Source organism: Eptesicus fuscus, chromosome 12, assembly GCF_027574615.1.
Source record: "Eptesicus fuscus isolate TK198812 chromosome 12, DD_ASM_mEF_20220401, whole genome shotgun sequence".
Classification (NCBI taxonomy): Eukaryota; Metazoa; Chordata; class Mammalia; order Chiroptera; family Vespertilionidae; genus Eptesicus; species Eptesicus fuscus.
Genome location: NC_072484.1, coordinates 36746717 through 36764008, shown reverse-complemented (window position 1 = coordinate 36764008; position 17292 = coordinate 36746717). Strand labels below are relative to the sequence as shown.

General features: G+C 42.0%; 1 protein-coding gene and 1 long non-coding RNA gene across 3 annotated transcripts in view; one reads left to right on the top strand and one right to left on the bottom strand.

The window, feature by feature from the left end:
* On the bottom strand, nucleotides 1–10141 carry LOC129150992 (uncharacterized). Its single transcript, XR_008557790.1, has 3 exons — nucleotides 10060–10141; nucleotides 1281–1333; nucleotides 1–326 (listed from the first exon to the last, which is right to left on the bottom strand). It is a non-coding gene; the product is annotated as an uncharacterized LOC129150992 (long non-coding RNA).
* A 222-nt stretch (nucleotides 10142–10363) lies between these two features.
* SAMHD1 (SAM and HD domain containing deoxynucleoside triphosphate triphosphohydrolase 1) overlaps nucleotides 10364–17292 on the top strand; it is a 64399-nt gene continuing 57470 nt past the window's right edge. For both annotated transcript variants that reach the window (XM_054723711.1, XM_054723712.1), the window contains exons 1-2: nucleotides 10364–10627; nucleotides 14964–15030. In XM_054723711.1, the coding sequence (XP_054579686.1) occupies nucleotides 10420–10627; nucleotides 14964–15030 (275 nt within the window). In that variant the 5' untranslated portion in view covers nucleotides 10364–10419. The remainder of the gene's footprint in view (nucleotides 10628–14963; nucleotides 15031–17292) is intronic.

Genomic DNA, 17292 nt, shown 5'->3' with positions numbered 1-17292 from the left:
TACGGGAGAGCAGCATCCACAAAAATCTGCTCTGCACCCCACCATAAGTCAGCTACTTATATTGGGTAAAAGGACAAAAGATTACATGGGGAAGTAGCCAAAGGGTATGCCAAATGGGCAGTTAACAGGTACGCAGAGGACTAGGGATCTTCAAAGGGCTTAATGATATGCAAGGGCTAGGGTCTTCAAATGGCTGGCAATTCTGGTTTCTGCAGCAAAGTTGTTAATCTTTCCATGATAATAGGCAGCTAGCTCCCTGATGAGAATGGGCTACAGTTCCAGGTGAGCTCCTAGGTGCAGCTGCCAGCCAGGTTAGAAGGTGCCTTCTGTGATTAGAACAAAACAATCGCGGCTAACAGAGCATGATTAATATTTCTTACAATTCTAGCTGGTTCCCCAACATTCTATCTCTGCCCCTATCAATAGCACACTTAGACACAGACAAGTATGTGTGAGACTATTTTGCATGATATCTAATAGTACAGGGATTCTTGGGAATAACCAACCCCATGGCCATCAGAAGCCTGGGACCCAGGCCTGGCTGGGTTGCTCAGTTGGTTAGAGCATGGCCCCAATATGCCAAGTCTGTGGGTTCAATCTCCAGTCAGGGCACATACAAGAAGCAACCAATTAATGCGTAAATAAGTGGAACTGTGGTAGGCAGTTAGACACGAGTAGAACAATGACGATGGGCCAGGTACAGAAGGTCACCAGGGCGGAAAGCCCCACGTGCCTAGCAACGGACATTTGTAGGATGGGCTCTCACCCCCAGGGTGACTTTTCCTAACATCTAGGCCTCAGCTGTATTTCAGCTCCAGGCCCAGAAAAGCAGCAAAACCAGCTACAGCTGACATCAGGACCAGCTGCATTGAATAATAACCCCTGCCCTGGTGCTGGCCAATCTATCAGTAGAGACCACAACCCTGAAAGGACACACCTGGAAAACTGCTGAATATTCTATTAAGATCTTTCCCTGAGACCTCCCCTAAAATCTCCACCCATAAAACCCTTAATGACAGAGGGCCCAGAGGACTCTACCTTCCAGGAGAACACCCCTGCCTTTCCCCTTCTCTTCCTCTGCACCCTCCACCCCTCCAGGCGCCTTACCATTAGCTTCCTCACTCTCAAGCTTCATGGGCCCTTCCTTTATCTCTATACCTTGTTTCCTAAGCCCACTCCTTCTAGTAATTACTTTTTCTATCTCTGTGCTTTACCAAATAAATGTTCTTTCATAGTTAGAGTCTTGGCTCTGAATTCTTTTCTAGCCAGAACTCAAGTACCGAGGTTGCTGAACACAGGTCTGGTCTGACTCCACCGGTCTAACGCATGGTACCTACAACAGAACAACAAATCAATGTTTCTCTCCTTCTCCCCCCTGCCCCCAAATCAATCAATAATTTTTTTTTTTTAATGAAAGACAAAAGAAGAAGAAGCCTTGGACCCAAAGATTGGAACCACTAAGTCAAAATGTCCAATCTTAGGTCATCAACACAGGATTGGATGTCACATAGTACAAATATGTTGTTCCTGTATATTAGTTGGCTAGAGCTGCTATAACAAAATATGATGGACTGGGTGGCTAAAACAAAGAAATTAATTTTTCCCCAGTCTGGGAGTTCTTCAGGGACAAGGTGCCAGCACAGTTGGTTTCGGGTAAGACCTCTCTTCCTGTCTTCTAGATGGCCTTTCCTCTGTGTGCTCACAGGGAGAGGGAGAGATCTCTGGCATCTCTTCTTATGAGGATACTGGTCCTATTAACCTTAATTACCTCTTTAAAGGCCCTGTCTCCAAATACAGTGGAATTGGGGGCTAGGGCTCCAACAGGTGATGGGGGAGCAGGGGCGTGTTACAGTTCAGTCCATAACACTGTGAGGTCCACTCAGTGAGTGGCAAGAAATTTCTCAGAGAAAAGAATCTTTGTGAACTTGGCTGACAGACAGTCGTATTCACTAGAGACAGTAAGACATTGAGTGATAAGGAATCAGACTAGATTTAATGGATACGAGAGTCACTACAAGGAAAAAATCAGCCAGATAACACTGGATTTCTGAAAGGGAGCTCTGTTGGATGTTGAAGTTGCAAAGTGTATCAGTTATGTTTTCAGCTGCAAATGAAAGAAAAACTAAAAATTCAAAATATACAAGAGATAGTCCAACTCACACTGGTTTTAAAAACTAAGGAAGTTTATTGACTTGTGTAGTTGAAAGTGTGAAGATAAGGTGAACTTTTGGATTAATCAAATGGCTGAATATTCTCATCAAAGACCTAAGGTCTGTCCATGGCATTGGCTTTTACCTAAAGTTCTTCTCCTAATGATTTTAAGATAGCTAATCATAGCAATGTAAAATTGCCATTTCTTTTTTCTTTTTTTTGTAGGTTAGGGGCTTCCAAGCAAATCTTATGTTGGAGTAAGACTGACTGATGCAACTACCACTTTAATTATGAATATAGACTAGCTCTCAGCAAGGAGTTTTAAAAGGATCCATGAGCTATTTTTACCCCAGGTTACTTCAGTCCCTGAAGTCTAGCCACTCCCTTATGTGTTGGAGCATCTCAACCCCCAAATACATGGTCAGCCCACCCCAAACATTGAGAAACTCACAGGGAATCACAATATGCTAAACTCTATCAGGATGGGATGGCCTCTCCCTGTGATTGCCTAAAAGACAAATAGTGTGAGAGTGAAATGCTCAGTCTCTCTCACTCCATCTAGTTCAAGCCTCTTTGTTCCCATGGTTTTCACGCTAATAGCTTCTGCTTAGTCTTGCATATAGATGTGCTAATCTTTAGAAAATTCTGCTTGTGACTTGAGATTGGGGAAGTTTGTATTGTTTTTATTTATTTGTTTGTTTATTTAAATATATTTTTATTAATTTCAGAGAGGAAGGGAGAGGAAGAAAGAGATAGAAACATCAATGATGAGAGGGAGTCATTGATTGGCTGCCTCCCACACATCCCGTGCTGGGGACCGAACCCTCAACCCGGGCATGTGCCCTTGACTGGAATCGAACCTGGGACCCTTGAGTCCGCAGGCTGATGCTCTATACACTGAGCTAAACTGACTAGGGCTTATTTTTAATATATATTTTAATTTATTGATTTTAGAAAGAGAGGAAGTAGGTTCAATTCCTCGTCAGGGCACATACTCAGGTTGTGGGTTTGATCCCCTGTCAAGGCATATATAGGAAGCAACCTATGGATGTCTCTCTCTCTCTCTCTCTCTCTCTCTCTCTCTTCTTTCTCTCTCTCTCCACCCCCCTTCTCTCTTTATTTTTTTAATTATTAATTTTACTTTATTGTTTAAAGTATTACATATAGTAGTACATATATCTCCTTTTTCTCCCCATTGACTTTCCCCCATCCTCCCCTACCCCCTGTCACATGCCCTCAACACCCTCTGCCCCAGTGTCTTGTGTCCATTGGTTGTACTTATATGCATGGACAAGTCCTTTGGTTGATCTCTTTCCCCCACTCCCCAACACTCCACAGCCTTCCCCCTGTAATTTGACAGTCTGTTAGGTGCTTTATTGCCTCTGTGTCTATCTTTTTGTTCATCAGGTTATAATGTTCTTTATTTTCCATAAGTGAGTGAGATCATGTGGTATTTTTCTTTCATTGCCTGGCTTATTTCACTTAACATAATGCTCTCCAGGTCCATCCATGCTGCTGCAAATGGTAAGAATTCCTTCTTTTTTATAGCAGCGTAGTATTCCATTGTGTAGATGTCCCATAGTTTTCTAATCCACTCATCTGCTGATGGGCATTTAGGCTGTTTCCAAATCTTAGCTATGGTGAATAGTGCTGCTATGAACATAGGGGTGCATATATCCTTTCTGATTGGTGTTTCTAGTTTCTTGGGATATATTCCTAGAAGTGGGATTACTGGGTCAAATGGGAGTTCCATTTTTAGTTTTTTGAGGAAACTCCATACTGTTCTCCACAGTGGCTGCACCAGTCTGCATTCCCACCAGCAGTGCACGAGGGTTCCTTTTTCTCTGCATCCTCGCCAGCACTTGTCATTTGTTGATTTGTTGATGATTGCCATTCTGACAGGTGTGAGATGGTACCACATTGTCGTTTTGATTTGCATCTCTAGGATGATTAATGACTTTGAGCATGTTTTCATATGCCCCTTGGCCTTTCTTCTGTCTTCTTTCTAAAAGTTACCTATTTAGGTCCATTGCCCATTTTTTTATTGGATCATTTATCTTCCTTTTATTACGTTTTATAAGTTCCCTGTAAATGTTGGAGATTAAATCTTTATCAGTGATAACATTTACAAATATGTTCTCTCATACAGTGGGCTTTCTTGTTGTTTTGTTGATGGTTTCTTGTGCTGTGCAAAAGCTTTTTATTTTGATGTAGTCCCATTTGTTTATTTTCTCTTTAGTTTCCACTGTCCTAGGAGCGGTATCAGTGAAGAAATTGCTTCGGCATATGTCTGAGATTTCTCTGCCTGTGGATTCCTCTAGTATTTTTATGGTTTCCCGTCTTATGTTTAAGTCCTTTATCCATTTTGAGTTAATTTTTGTGTATGGTGTAAGTTGGTGGTCTAATTTCATTTTTTTGCTTGTATCTGTCCAATTTTCCCAACACCATTTATTGAAGAGACTGTCTTGATTCCATTGTATGTTCATGCCTCCTTTTTCAAATATTAATTGAGCATAGTGGTTTGGTTCGATATCTGGGTTCTCTATTCTATTCCATTGGTCTATATGTCTGTTCTTGTGCCAGTACTGGGCAGTTTTGAGAACAGTGGCTCTATTCACTGAGCCAAACCGGTTAGGGCAGTGGTTGGCAAACTCATTAGTCAACAGAGCCAAATATCAACAGTACAACGATTGAAATTTCTTTTGAGAGCCAAATTTTTTAAACTTAAACTACATAGGTAGGTACATTGTTATTAACTTAATTAAGGTACTCCTAAGCTGGCCTTTGCTAAAAACTCAAGGGGCCAAAGAGCCACATATGGCTCGTGAGCCGCAGTTTGCCGACCACTGGGCTAGGGCAAAAAAAAATATTTTTTAAAAAGCATGTGGAGCCCTAACCGGTTTGGCTCAGTGGATAGAACATTGGCCTGCGGACTGAAAGGTCCCAGGTTCAATTCCGGTCAAGGGCATGTACCTTGGTTTCGGGCACATCCCCAGTAGGAGGTGTGCAGGAGGCAGCTGATCAATATTTCTCTCTCATCAATGTTTCTCTCTCATCGATGTTTCTAACTCTATAATCCTCTCTGTGAAAAATCAATAAAAATATATTTTAAAAAGCATGTGGAGGGAGATATCTGTAATACTATTAACAATAAAAATATATATATTTTAATATATTTTATTGATTTTTTACAGAGAGGAAGGGAGAGAGATAGAGAGCTAGAAACATTGATGAGAGAGAAACATCGATCAGCTGCCTCCTGCACACCCCCTACTGGGGATGTGCCTGCAACCAAGGTACATGCCCTTGACCTGAATCAAACCTGGGACCCTTCAGTCCACAGGCCAACGCTCTATCCACTAAGCCAAACCAGTCAGGGCTTGACCTCATTTCTTAGCACTTCCCCTTACTCACTTTGTCCATCATCACTTACTGTTTCTCAACTCTGGGCATACACCTGCTTCAATGTCTTTGCACTTTTACACTTTCAAAGCCTTTGCTGTTCTTTTTGTCTGGAATGCTTTTCTTCCAGGTAACCACATAGCTGACTCCTTCATCTCCTTCAAGTCTCTCCTTAAATGTCACTTTTTCAAAAGGACTATATGACAAATGAATCCAAAACTGTGATCCTATTCTCCTCTGCTCCTCTTTCTTATTTATTTTATTCAATCCTCACCCAAGGACATGTTTAATGATTTTAGGGAGAGAGGAAGGGAGAGAAACATTGATCAGTTGTCTCCCATACAAGCTCTGACCAAAGATGGAACACACAACCTAGGTATATGCCTTGACTAGGAATCAAACCCAGGATCTTTCAGTATATAGGACAATGCTCCAACCAACTGAACCATCCAGCTGTAAATATGTCTCTCTTTTTCGAGTCCAGCACAGCTAGAGAGCGGGCCCAGTTCCTGAGTAGGGGTGGCTGGGGATTGAGAAATAAAAGAAAGAGACAGACACAGAGATAGAAGGAAAAAGCTGGGATTGGGTGGACTGCTGCCCTCTTCTGATGGAGAGACAGTGACTCAGAGCCGATTCAGCGTGTTTATTTTATACCCCACATACCAGAAAGTTTCACCAAAAGGTTAAGACAAAGGAGATTATTTGCATTCTTGAGTAGGCCCTGAGAGTTCCTGGTGCTAGGCTGGATTTAGATATCAAAACCCACTTCCTGATACCTGGGATGAAATGAAGGTCAAGCTGACAACACCCTTGCCTTTTTGGCAAATCGTGTTCCCAGGGCGTGGCTTTGCCAACGCCACTGGGTTCAGCTGACAATAATTAAAGAATGCCCATGTGTCTTCCCAGGCACTCTCTACACCCAGCCAGGTCTTCTCCTCTTCTCTTAAAAAATTATTTTTCCCAGAGCAACAACTTCTAACATATAAATTTGTTATTGCTAATTATATTATTACTAGAGGCCTGATGCACGAAATTCATGCAAGAGTAGACCTTCACAGCCCTGGCTGCCTCGGCTCTCGTGGCCCTGGCTGCCTCGTGGCCCTGGCTGCCTCAAGGCCCCATGGCCCTGGCCCCGCCCACTGGTCATTCTGGAAGGTCTTTCCAGAAGGTCATTCCACCATCCGGTCTAATAAGCATATTAGCACTTTATTATATAGGATTCACTGCCAGACTCACCCCACTAGAATATTGTTTTATTAGGGCAGAGATTTTTGTTTCTTTTGTTCATTAATGTGTCTCAGGTGTCAGGCAAATGAGTAAGCACCTGGTAATATTACTATTTGTTGAATGAATGAATAAATATATTAATAACCAAATAAGCCCAACTAGTGTAATACCTATCTAATGAGGTTGTAATGAGGATAGAAAATAAATTATGGATATAAAGTAAAGCTCAAGCAGAATGTCTGACCTTTAGTAGGTACTCAAATATGGTAGCTATTGTTATTTTGCAAGGTCTCCTTTTCTCAAAGTATTCCAAGACCTGAAAATTACTTGCTATATCTATGAATAGGAAAATATTTATGACGCAGGTACCAGGAAGTGATATTTGGAAAACATTTTGTTTTCCAAGTTTTCTTTCTTGAGCTTTATTTATGATTACTTTTTTTAATCCTCACTCAAGGAGTGAGGATATTTTTCCATTGATTTTTAGAGAGAGTGGGAGGGAGGGAGGGGGAGAGATAGAGAAAAACATCGATGTGAGAGAGACTCATCGATTGGTTGCCTCCTGCATGTACCCTGACTGGGGCTGAAGATGAAACCTGAAACCCAGATAGGTGACTTTGACCTGGAATTGAACCTGAGACCCTCCATTTCCCATGCCTACGCTCTAACCACTTAGCCATGCCAGTTAGGGTTATTTTTTTTTTTTAAATATTTATTTATTTATTTATTTTGAGAGAGAGAGAGAGAGAGAGATGCTCCACTTTTCATTGCTGATTCTTGCATATACCCTGACCATATCAGGATGATGCTCTAACCATCTGAGCTACCCAGCCAGGGACTTGAGCATTATTTTTATCAGACAAGAAAATAAATACTTTTAAAACATATACATATTTTATTGATTTCAGAAAGGAAAGGAGAGGGAGAGACAGAAACATCAACGATAAGAGAGAATCATAGATAAGCTGCCTCCTGCAAGCCCCAGTTGGGGATCGAGCCTGCAACCCCATTATGGGCCCTGATCAGGGATTGAACCATGATTTCCTGACTCATAGGTCAATGCTCAACCACTGAGCCACACTAGCTGGGTTTTCTTTTGTTTTAATATGTGTGTTTTTTATTGATTTCAGAGAGAGGAAGGGAGCAGAAGAGAGGGATAGAAATATCAATTATGAGAGAGAATCATAGATCAGCTGCCTCCTGCATGCTCCCTGGGGATTGAGCCCACAACACGGGCATGGGCCCTGACAGGGATTAGGATCATGACTTCCTGGTTCATGGGTCTATGCTCATGGGTCTATAGGCTGTGTAAACACCTTCTTTTAAAATGAATTTTGGCTTGGCTTTGGGATTTGGGCAGATGGGTAAAAAAGAATGTCTTGAGGAAGTTAGGTTTAGTAAAGGTTGAAGAGGAAGTGACAAGGGACCAGGAGTGGCACTGAGATCCAGCAGCACTGATTGAAGATGAAGTTGGGGAGAGATGTAAAACCACAGGTTAATGCTGCCAGAAACAAAATTGCTTAGCTCATCTGGGTGGGTGGAAAGTAGCTGGGGAAGGGTAGGGGATAACTGCTTGGAGTATTCAAGGTCATCAAGCAATGGGCCTTAAATTAATTGAATTTATAGTCTTTTCTAGTCTTAACATGGTGAGATCAGAGGAGAGCTTAAGGACTTATTTTTCTCAATATGACCCAAGCACAGAGACTGTTTTTAGTAAGTATTTGTTCCCAGATTGTGGAGTATGGATGGAATAAGAACATCAGGACTGTAAGTGGAGTTAAATGAATTGGCAATCTAGAAAGTGCCCAGGTTTTGGAGTCAGCTTTAAAATTCAATTCTGTCACTTGTCCACGGGGCCTTGAGCAAGTACCCAGCCATCAGAAGATCTAGGGCCCCTAGAAAGTAGGGGATTAGAGGGAAAATAATACATACGACATTAAATTACACTCTTTAACAAACAAAAACAAATGGAAAATTAAAATTCTGAAAAGCAATTGGTTTAGAGCAAACCCAGGGGTTAAATGTTTATATCACCTGCTTATATCACCTTCTGCCTAGGAAACCTTGCTGTCAGGGCAGATTTCCTCACAAATCTTATAAATACAAGTTTTCAAACCAGCCGTTTCCAACTTGAAATGTTAAGTCTTTCAGATGTATGTTATCTGTTATTTTACCCTCTTGTTTTGGTTTCACAAGTCTTGACAACTGTCTGGTCTTTTCTCAAATTATTCTAGGGCTTAAGGGTGTGGTTTTCCCAGCCTGGCCCTTCTGTGGCCAGTAAATCTCTCTATACTTTCCCCTACAGGTCTATAGGACAAGGAAGCCATTCAAAATTTTGATTTAACTAATGTAAAATAAGTTTATATCAAAACTCTCATTAACAAACAATTGTTGGCAAGTGATTAAGAGCAAAGATTTTGGAACCAGTCTAGATAGCATGGGTGTCAATCTTCTATGTTTCATCACTTCTATGTTTCATCACTGTGTGATCTTTGGCAAATTACTTACTTTTTTCTCTTTACCTTATATCCTAAGGTCATTGTGCTATTTAAATGAATAAATACTTGTAAAGCCCTTAGAACAGTGCCTGGCACACATTCAAGTTCTGTTTGCTAAGAGTATTTTGTTTACCTTTAGCCTGCTAATTCATACTGTTTGATTATTTGCCTCATTCATCCTTTATTCCCTAGCTGGGTCTATGGCTGGGTTGATATAAAGTTGTACTGGCTTTAGTAGTGGTCGTAGTTGTCCTTTTAACAGTTAATCACATGGACCAGGATTTATAGGGAACTTTGGGTCCTGTCCCAGAGTGGCTACAGTGAAGGGGAGATGCCTACCATTTTCTCAAACTATTACCACCAGGTAGTAAAAGTACTTGAAGATAATTTTAAGTAATCAGATTGGCCCCTTCCTTTCTTCTGGGCAGGGGGTTAGGATGGAGAGAGAGGTTGAGGATTCTTTAAGAGAGAAGTTTGAAGTCAGCTTCCATATGGAAACCTGAAGATAGGCTAAGAGTTCATGGGTAGGCAGCCCCTATCCATGGATAGGGCCCTCTCACTGGCCAGCAATACTGTAGAACTTGTGAAATGCAAGAAGGCACTTTCAAATCAAATTTGAAAGCATTCCAGGGTCTTTCAGTTCAGCTTCTTGCCCATTTTTTCTCTTAACTGGAAAGATGCTGGAAGCTTTGATGGCCTTTTAGGTTTCTTTTCAGTCTGGTGCATCTGAAACACCGGTAAGTCTGGGGTACTCATTTGGAGGAAGGTACCCTCAACTCACCTTAAGAGCTCCTGCTACGGACGGTGGCCTGACTTACACGGGTAGCGGGCACAATCTTTTCTCGCTCCTGCCTTATTAGCACCACCCTTGGTTTTGCTTCTCGCCGCTCCGTTTTCCCGTAAACGCCCAGGGCTCCGTAGAGGACCTCTGGCGGGTCACTGCGCTTGCGCAAAGGACCGGCGGCTGAAGTGGCTGGGCTGTCTTGCCCCCAAGGTCTGAGCCGTCAGGGCGCCTGCGCAGAAGGCCAGTAGGCTGGCAACGCTAAAAGGACTTGCTGCCAGTGTCGGGCTGTCAGTACGCCTGCGCGAGAGCTGAGCGCCGCGGTTCTTGACTGTGCTGCGCCGGACGCTGAGTGTAGCCATGCAGAGAGCCGACTCGGGGCGGACCCCCAAGCGGCCCCGATGCGACAGCAGCCCGAGAACGCCGCCAAACACCCATTTCACAGCGGCGAAGGGGTCCCCGGATCCCAAACTACCCTCAGACCGCAAGAGCTGGGACCCGGAGCAGGTGTGCCTCTTCCTGCAGCGCAATGGCTTCACGGATTCCGCACTGCTGGACCGCTTCCGAGGTAGCAAGGCTGGAGGGCTGAGGGGCTGAGGGACGGCGACCCGAGGCGGCGACCGCAGGCCTGAGAAAGGGCGCCCTCGGGCAGTGAGCAGGGGGCCTCAGAGAGGACCCAAAGCGGAGAAGGGGGACGTGATGCGGGAGACGGCCGAGGGGACGGACCTGAGGCGGGGGCGCCCCGGGAAGGGTGACCTGAGGCGGAGAGCCCTCTGCGAAGGGGGCCTGAGGCGGGGGAGACCTGGCGGGAGAGGCGTCAGAGAGGGGGCGGACCTGAGGCGGGGGGCGCCGGAGTTGGTGATACCCTGAGGTGGTGGAAGGAGAGGTGGGGCGTCAGAAATGGGGGTCCCGTAGGAAGGAAGCTAACTGTGGGGGTTATGAACCTGGGTGGGACAATCGGTGTAAGTCTGTTGGGTTTCTTCAGGAACTTGCCACCCCGGCGCCGGACAGGTGAGACTCTGGAGATTCTTTCTTTCTATCTATCTATCTATCTATCTATCTATCTATCTATCTATCTATTCTATCATCTATCTATCTATCTATCTATCTATCTAATCATTCTATCTATCTATCTATCTATCTATCTATCTATCTATCTATCTATCTAATCATTCTATCTATCTATCTATCTATCTATCCATCCTATCTATCTATCTGTCTATCTATCTATCTATCTATCTATCTATCTATCATCATCTTTCTATCATCTATCTATCTATCTATCTATCTATCTATCTTTCTATCATCTATCTATCTAGATATACATGCATATAATTGATTTCAGAGAGGAAGGGAGAGGGAGAGATAGAAACACCAATGAAGGGAAAGAATCATTGATTGGCTGCCTCCTGCACGCCCCGCACTGGGCATCGAGCCCGCAACCCTGCGTGTGCCCTGACAGGAATGGGTCCCTTTTTTAGTGAGAACCTTTCCCCCAGACCTTGTTCCGAGGATTGCTGTCACTCAGGCCCACCAGGCTCGGAGATCCCGCTGCCACGGCAGCTGCTTGAACACTTTCCCCATTGGAGTATATTTTGATGCTTCTTAGGTTTCTCTTTCGTTTACACACACCCATTTCCCCAAACTTGGGGAGTTCCCAAAAGGGAGGGAACTTGTTGGGTTAGTCTCTGAATTCCGGGAAATAGCATTGCAATTAGGGGTCAATATATGTTTGTTGACTACTTGCAGAGCTTGGTAATGATCATGTTTTCTTCTCCAAAACCAGTTTCTCTTGCTAAATCTGGACACTGGGGTTGTTCAGTTGATCCCTGGAGTCCCAGCAGCCCACCCCTTGGCCATATCACATGGGGAGGTGTGCAAGTTGTGAGTTTTAAGCAACTTTACTGGCTCAAGTTCAAGCATCCATCCACTTGAAATCTACTCAACTTCCCCTAATGCTTCTGAAGCTTAATTTATCTGGCTTTATCCTCAGGAGAGAGGTGGTGTGATTTGCATAGTCTGTGAACTTTTGCAAATGTTGGATGCAGCCCTGTTTGCCTAGGCTGGGGGACTAGGGTGCAAGGAACTTCAGTAGCCCAACTTAAAGATAACTTGATGGGTATAGAAATTGTACTTCTCTTTTCCCCTGTCCCCTTTTTAATTTCCTCCACTACGGGGATTGGAATTTTTCTTTGAGTAGTAACAAGTGAGGATGAAGTAGTTTTACCTTTTCTGTCTCCAAAATGTGATTGGCTATGTTGGCTGTCTGTTTCAGTGGTGTTCTGTAGATTAATTCATCAACTTTCAAAATGACCTGTTCTCTTGAGTCCACAGTCTAATGCCAGTAAGAGACACTGCATGCTTTTAATTGGTAAAAACAGATCAAGTGTTTGCAGTTGCTCATTTCTTACTGTCTGCTTTGTCTTAACCAAACTTTAGTCAGGCTTCTCTCTCCTTCAGGTCCCTGAACTCTTGCTTGCCTCCAAAACTGAGCAAACACTAAAAAAGTGAAATATGCCCCCTGGTCAGCTTTTCCTGGGGACACTGCCCTACCAGACCCCACTGGGGTCCTATACCCTTCAAAGATACTGCTTATCTCCGCTTGCCCTCCTTTAGTCTAAAACAACAACAACAACAACACCATTTTCTGTTTGATTTTTTTAAAAAATGTATTTTTATTGATTTTAGAGAGGAAGGGAGAGGGAGAGAGATAGAAACATCAATGATGAGAGAAACATTGATTGGCTGCTACCTGCACACCTCCTACTGGGGTTGACCCCACAACCCGGGCATGTGCCCTTGACAGGAATTGCAACCCGGACCCTTCAGTCCGCAGGCGGGCACTCTATCCACTGAGCCAAACCGGCCAGGGCTTCTGTTTGATTTTGAGCTGATTATTTACTTTTGAGATTGGAATGTTTTTTCCTACTGCAGCAGTCTTTCTAAGTCCAGATTTGTTTTCATATGACAAACTAAGCACAAGGTGCTGGGTCCTTTTCCTCATGATGAAATACAGTCTCACAGGAACCCTGAAATTTGGAGGCTATAATATATATATTTTTACAGGTGATGTGTTTGAGGTCCAAATATGTTAACTAACTTTCCACAGGTTACACAGCTAGAAAAAGGCAGAGCTTGCTTTTAAAGAGTTAAAGAGGTCTTTAGATTCCATAATTCATGCCAACTGTACCTTAACAAGTATTCTCTTAAAAAACCATTGGATTCCCCTCAACAGTAAAGGAACAAACAAACCAAAAAATAAAAATTAAAAAAAAAAATTGGAGAGCATTCCCAAGTTATAAAATCAACCAAGAGCTAGGGGAAAAGAATGGAAAAATGAGCAAAACGTAGGAACAGACTATTGACAACCAGCCAGGAAACAGAAAAAGACATTGTCTCAACAGTAATTGTGAAAATACTTATTTTTAAGTTTAGTTTGGAAAATGTTTAAAGATTGGTAATAGGTGATAGGTGCCCTGGCCAGTGTGGCTCAGTGGATTGGGTGGCATCCCTTGCATGGAAGGGTTGCTGGTTCTATTCCCAGTCAGGGCACTTGCCTGGGTTGTGGGCTTGATCCCCAGTACAGGGCATTGCTGGAGGCAGTTGATCAATGGTTCTCCCTCTCAGATGTTTCTCTCCCTCCACCTTTCTCTCTCTCTAAAAGTAATAAAAATATTTTAAAAGATTGATAATAGAAGAAATGAGTAATCCAATATTAATGAAATTGCCAGTCAGGGCATATGCCCGAGTTGGGAGCTCGATCCCCAGTGGGGGCGTGCAGGAGGCAGCCTATCAATGATTCTCTCTCATCATTGATGTTTTTGCCAGTAGAATGAAGAATTGCCAGTAGAATGGGGAAAGTAGATTATAAACAATGTGATTTTATTTGTGTAAAATTATATAATTACATAGATAAATGTCTTAAATGATATCCAAAATGTTATCAGTGGTTATTGGGAGAATGTAAGTAAGTTTTGATATTTTATAGTTTATATTTTTGTATTGTTTGGATTTCTGAGATTGCCTAATTTTTTTTAATATGCATATTTATTGATTTCAAAGAGGCAGGAAGAGAGAGAAAGAGTGAGAGATAGAAACATCAATGATGAGAGAGAATCATTGATAGGCTGCCTCCTGCACCCCCCCCCCCCCCCAGGGGATCGAGCTCCCAACTTGGGCATATGCCCTGACTGGGAATTGAACCATGACCTGGTTCATAGGTCAACGCTCAACCATTGAGCCATGCTGACTGTGCACCTTTTCTTCCTTTTTTTTATGTGACTGTGAAAAATAGACATTTTTATAAAAAATATTTTCCACCCACCTCCACCTCCCATTTGGTAATCATCATTACCTTTAGAATCATTTTTGTTTGTTAGAAAATAAATAGTCCAGAGTTCTAGAGTCTGACGTCAGGAAGGACTAGAATTAATTATATAGAAAGAGGAAGAAAAATAAACCATATCTGTAAGTCTTTCAAAACACAAGGTAAAGTGTGCTTTACTTGAAGGTTTTAGAACTAAATCAACACTTTGCCGCCCCTCAGGCTATGGTTTTGACCTGACTATTCTAAGAACAATAGGATTTCCCTATCCCCATCCCAAACCTTAACTGCTTTAGGAGGAAGCTGCCAGTTTTGCAGCTGGACTTCTTTGCAAATAACTTACTCAAGTAATTTAAAAATTTTTACCTGATTTATCATAAAAGCCTCTTGATATCGTTTTCTAATTAAAAGTAAGACCTCAGTGGCAAATAGAAAAGTGCTACAGTCCGTTGCCTGTAGTGGGTGCACTCAATAAATGTTGATCTGAGTAAATTCTGGTGGGTCCAAATGGAAAGAAATTGAAAATCATATGTTGTAAATACTGAAATCATTCATCTCTTTTTTACCTTTTCTTCCATAGAAAAGAAAATCACAGGTTCATTACTGTGCAATCTTGATGAATCTCATCTTGATAATCTTGGAATAAGGTAAGAATGATAAAATTCACATTGAGGCCAACTGTGCTTGCTACCTTTATTTATTTTTACATATATTTTTTATTGATTTCAGAGAGAAAAGGAGAGAGAGATAGAAACACCAATGATGAGAGAAAATCATTGATCAGCTGCCTCCTGCACACCTCACTCCGGGGATCTAGCCTACAATCCCAGCACGAGCCCTGACTGGGAATCCAACTATGACCTCCTTGTTCATAGGCAAACGCTCAACCACTGAGCCATGTCAGCTGGGTTCTTGCGGCCTTTTTATTTTTATTTTTTCTTGTGGCCTTTTTATTCAACTTTGAGGGACAAATCCCAAGATTGCTAATATTAACTGTCCACATTTTAAATCTTGGAAGTGTTTTATTTTCTATTTTTCAAAAATATATTTTTATTGATTTCAGAGAGAAAAGGAGAGGGGAGAGAAAGAATGAGATAGAGCCCTAACCAGTTTGGCTCAGTGGATAGAGCATCGGCCTACGGACTGAAGGGTCCCAGGTTCGATTACAGTCAAGGGCATATACCTTGGTTGCGGGCACATCCTCAGTAGGGGGTGTGCAGGAGGCAGCTGATCGATGTTTCTCTCTCATCGATGTTTCTAACTCTCTGTCCCTCTCCCTTCCTCTCTGTAAAAAATCAATAAATATATTTTAAGAAAGAAAGAGATAGAAACATCAATGATGAGAATCATTGATAGGGTGCCTCCTGCATGCCCCCTACTGGGGATCGAGCCTGCAACCCAGGCATGTGCCCCGGACTGGAATCGAACTCGGGACCCTTCAGCCTGCAGGCCCACGCTCTATCCATTGAACCAAATTAGCTAGGGCGAGATAGAATTATTGATCAGCTGCCTCCTGCATGCCCCCGACTGGGGATAGAGGCAACTCGGGCATATGCCCTTGACTGGAATCAAACCTGGGACCCTTTAGTCTACAGGCTGATGCTCTGTCCACTGAGCCAAACCAGCTAGGGCAAATCTAGGAAGTGTTTTAAAGCACTCCACAGTTTTAAACAAAAATACAGTTGTTTTTGTTTGTATTTGCTGTGTAAATTCTGTTTAATATTATTAATTATTCCTATTTTTAAAAATTTTGCTGATGAGCCTTCATGAAGTTGGTAGTAACCAAATTTTTACTCTCAATTTCAGGATAATTGAATTATACACACCAGAATATAGTTAAGAAATGATAGGGGCAAAAATGTTGGCAAGAAAAATCCAGTCTAGAATCCTATCTTGGTCATATTTCTTGCACTTTTAAAGTTATCTTAAGACTGGAATATATCTCGGTTATTAGATTTAGAGTTACAAAGTAATTTGGCACTATTTAGTTAACTAATTTGGGACAAGTTATTTAACCTTCAGGTTCTGCATCTGTGAAATGGATAATAATAATAAAACAATGTATGTCAAATTATTAGCACATGATAAGCCCTTAATAAATGACATATATGTTTAACATATATATATATATATCCTTATATAACATATATATATCCTTATATAATATATATATATATATATACATATATATATATATATATCCTTATGTATGGCTGGAGGTTCTAAGTGTAGATTAATGTGGGTCTACTTAGAAGACCTCAGTTGAGTCCTAGCTGATTTGGCTCAGTGGATAAAGCATAGGCCTGCAGACTGAAGGGTCCCAGGTTCTATTCCAGTCAAGGCCACATGCCCAGGTTGTGGGCTCGATCCCCATTGGAGGGCATGCAGGAGGCAGCTGATCAATATTCTCTCTCATCACTGATATTTCTATCTCTCTCTCTCCCTCTCACTTCCACTCTGAAATCAATAAAAAAATATTTAAAAAAAATAAAAATAAATACCTCAGTTGAGGCCCTGACCTGGTAGCTCAGTTGGTTAGAGCATCATCCCCATATGCCAAGGTTGTGGGTTCATTCCTGGTCAGGGCACATACAAAAATCAATCATCAACTGATGAGTGCATAAAATAAGTAGAACAACAAATTGATGTTTCTCTCTCTAAAAATCAATAAATAAAAATTTAAAACCACAAAACTCAATTGAGGGTGAAATATTTAAATATTTCTTAAAATGGAGATTTTGCGTCTTTTAGAGAATTGACAACAGTGATGAAATGTAGTCTTATCTTATGGAATTCCACTTATCTAAATGTTGTTTGTGGGAACAGTAACCAAAGAATCAAAACAAGAGGTTATTGCTTCATGTAGTTGTTGCTTAATAATTGATAACAGAAGTAGATTGTGAAAAAAG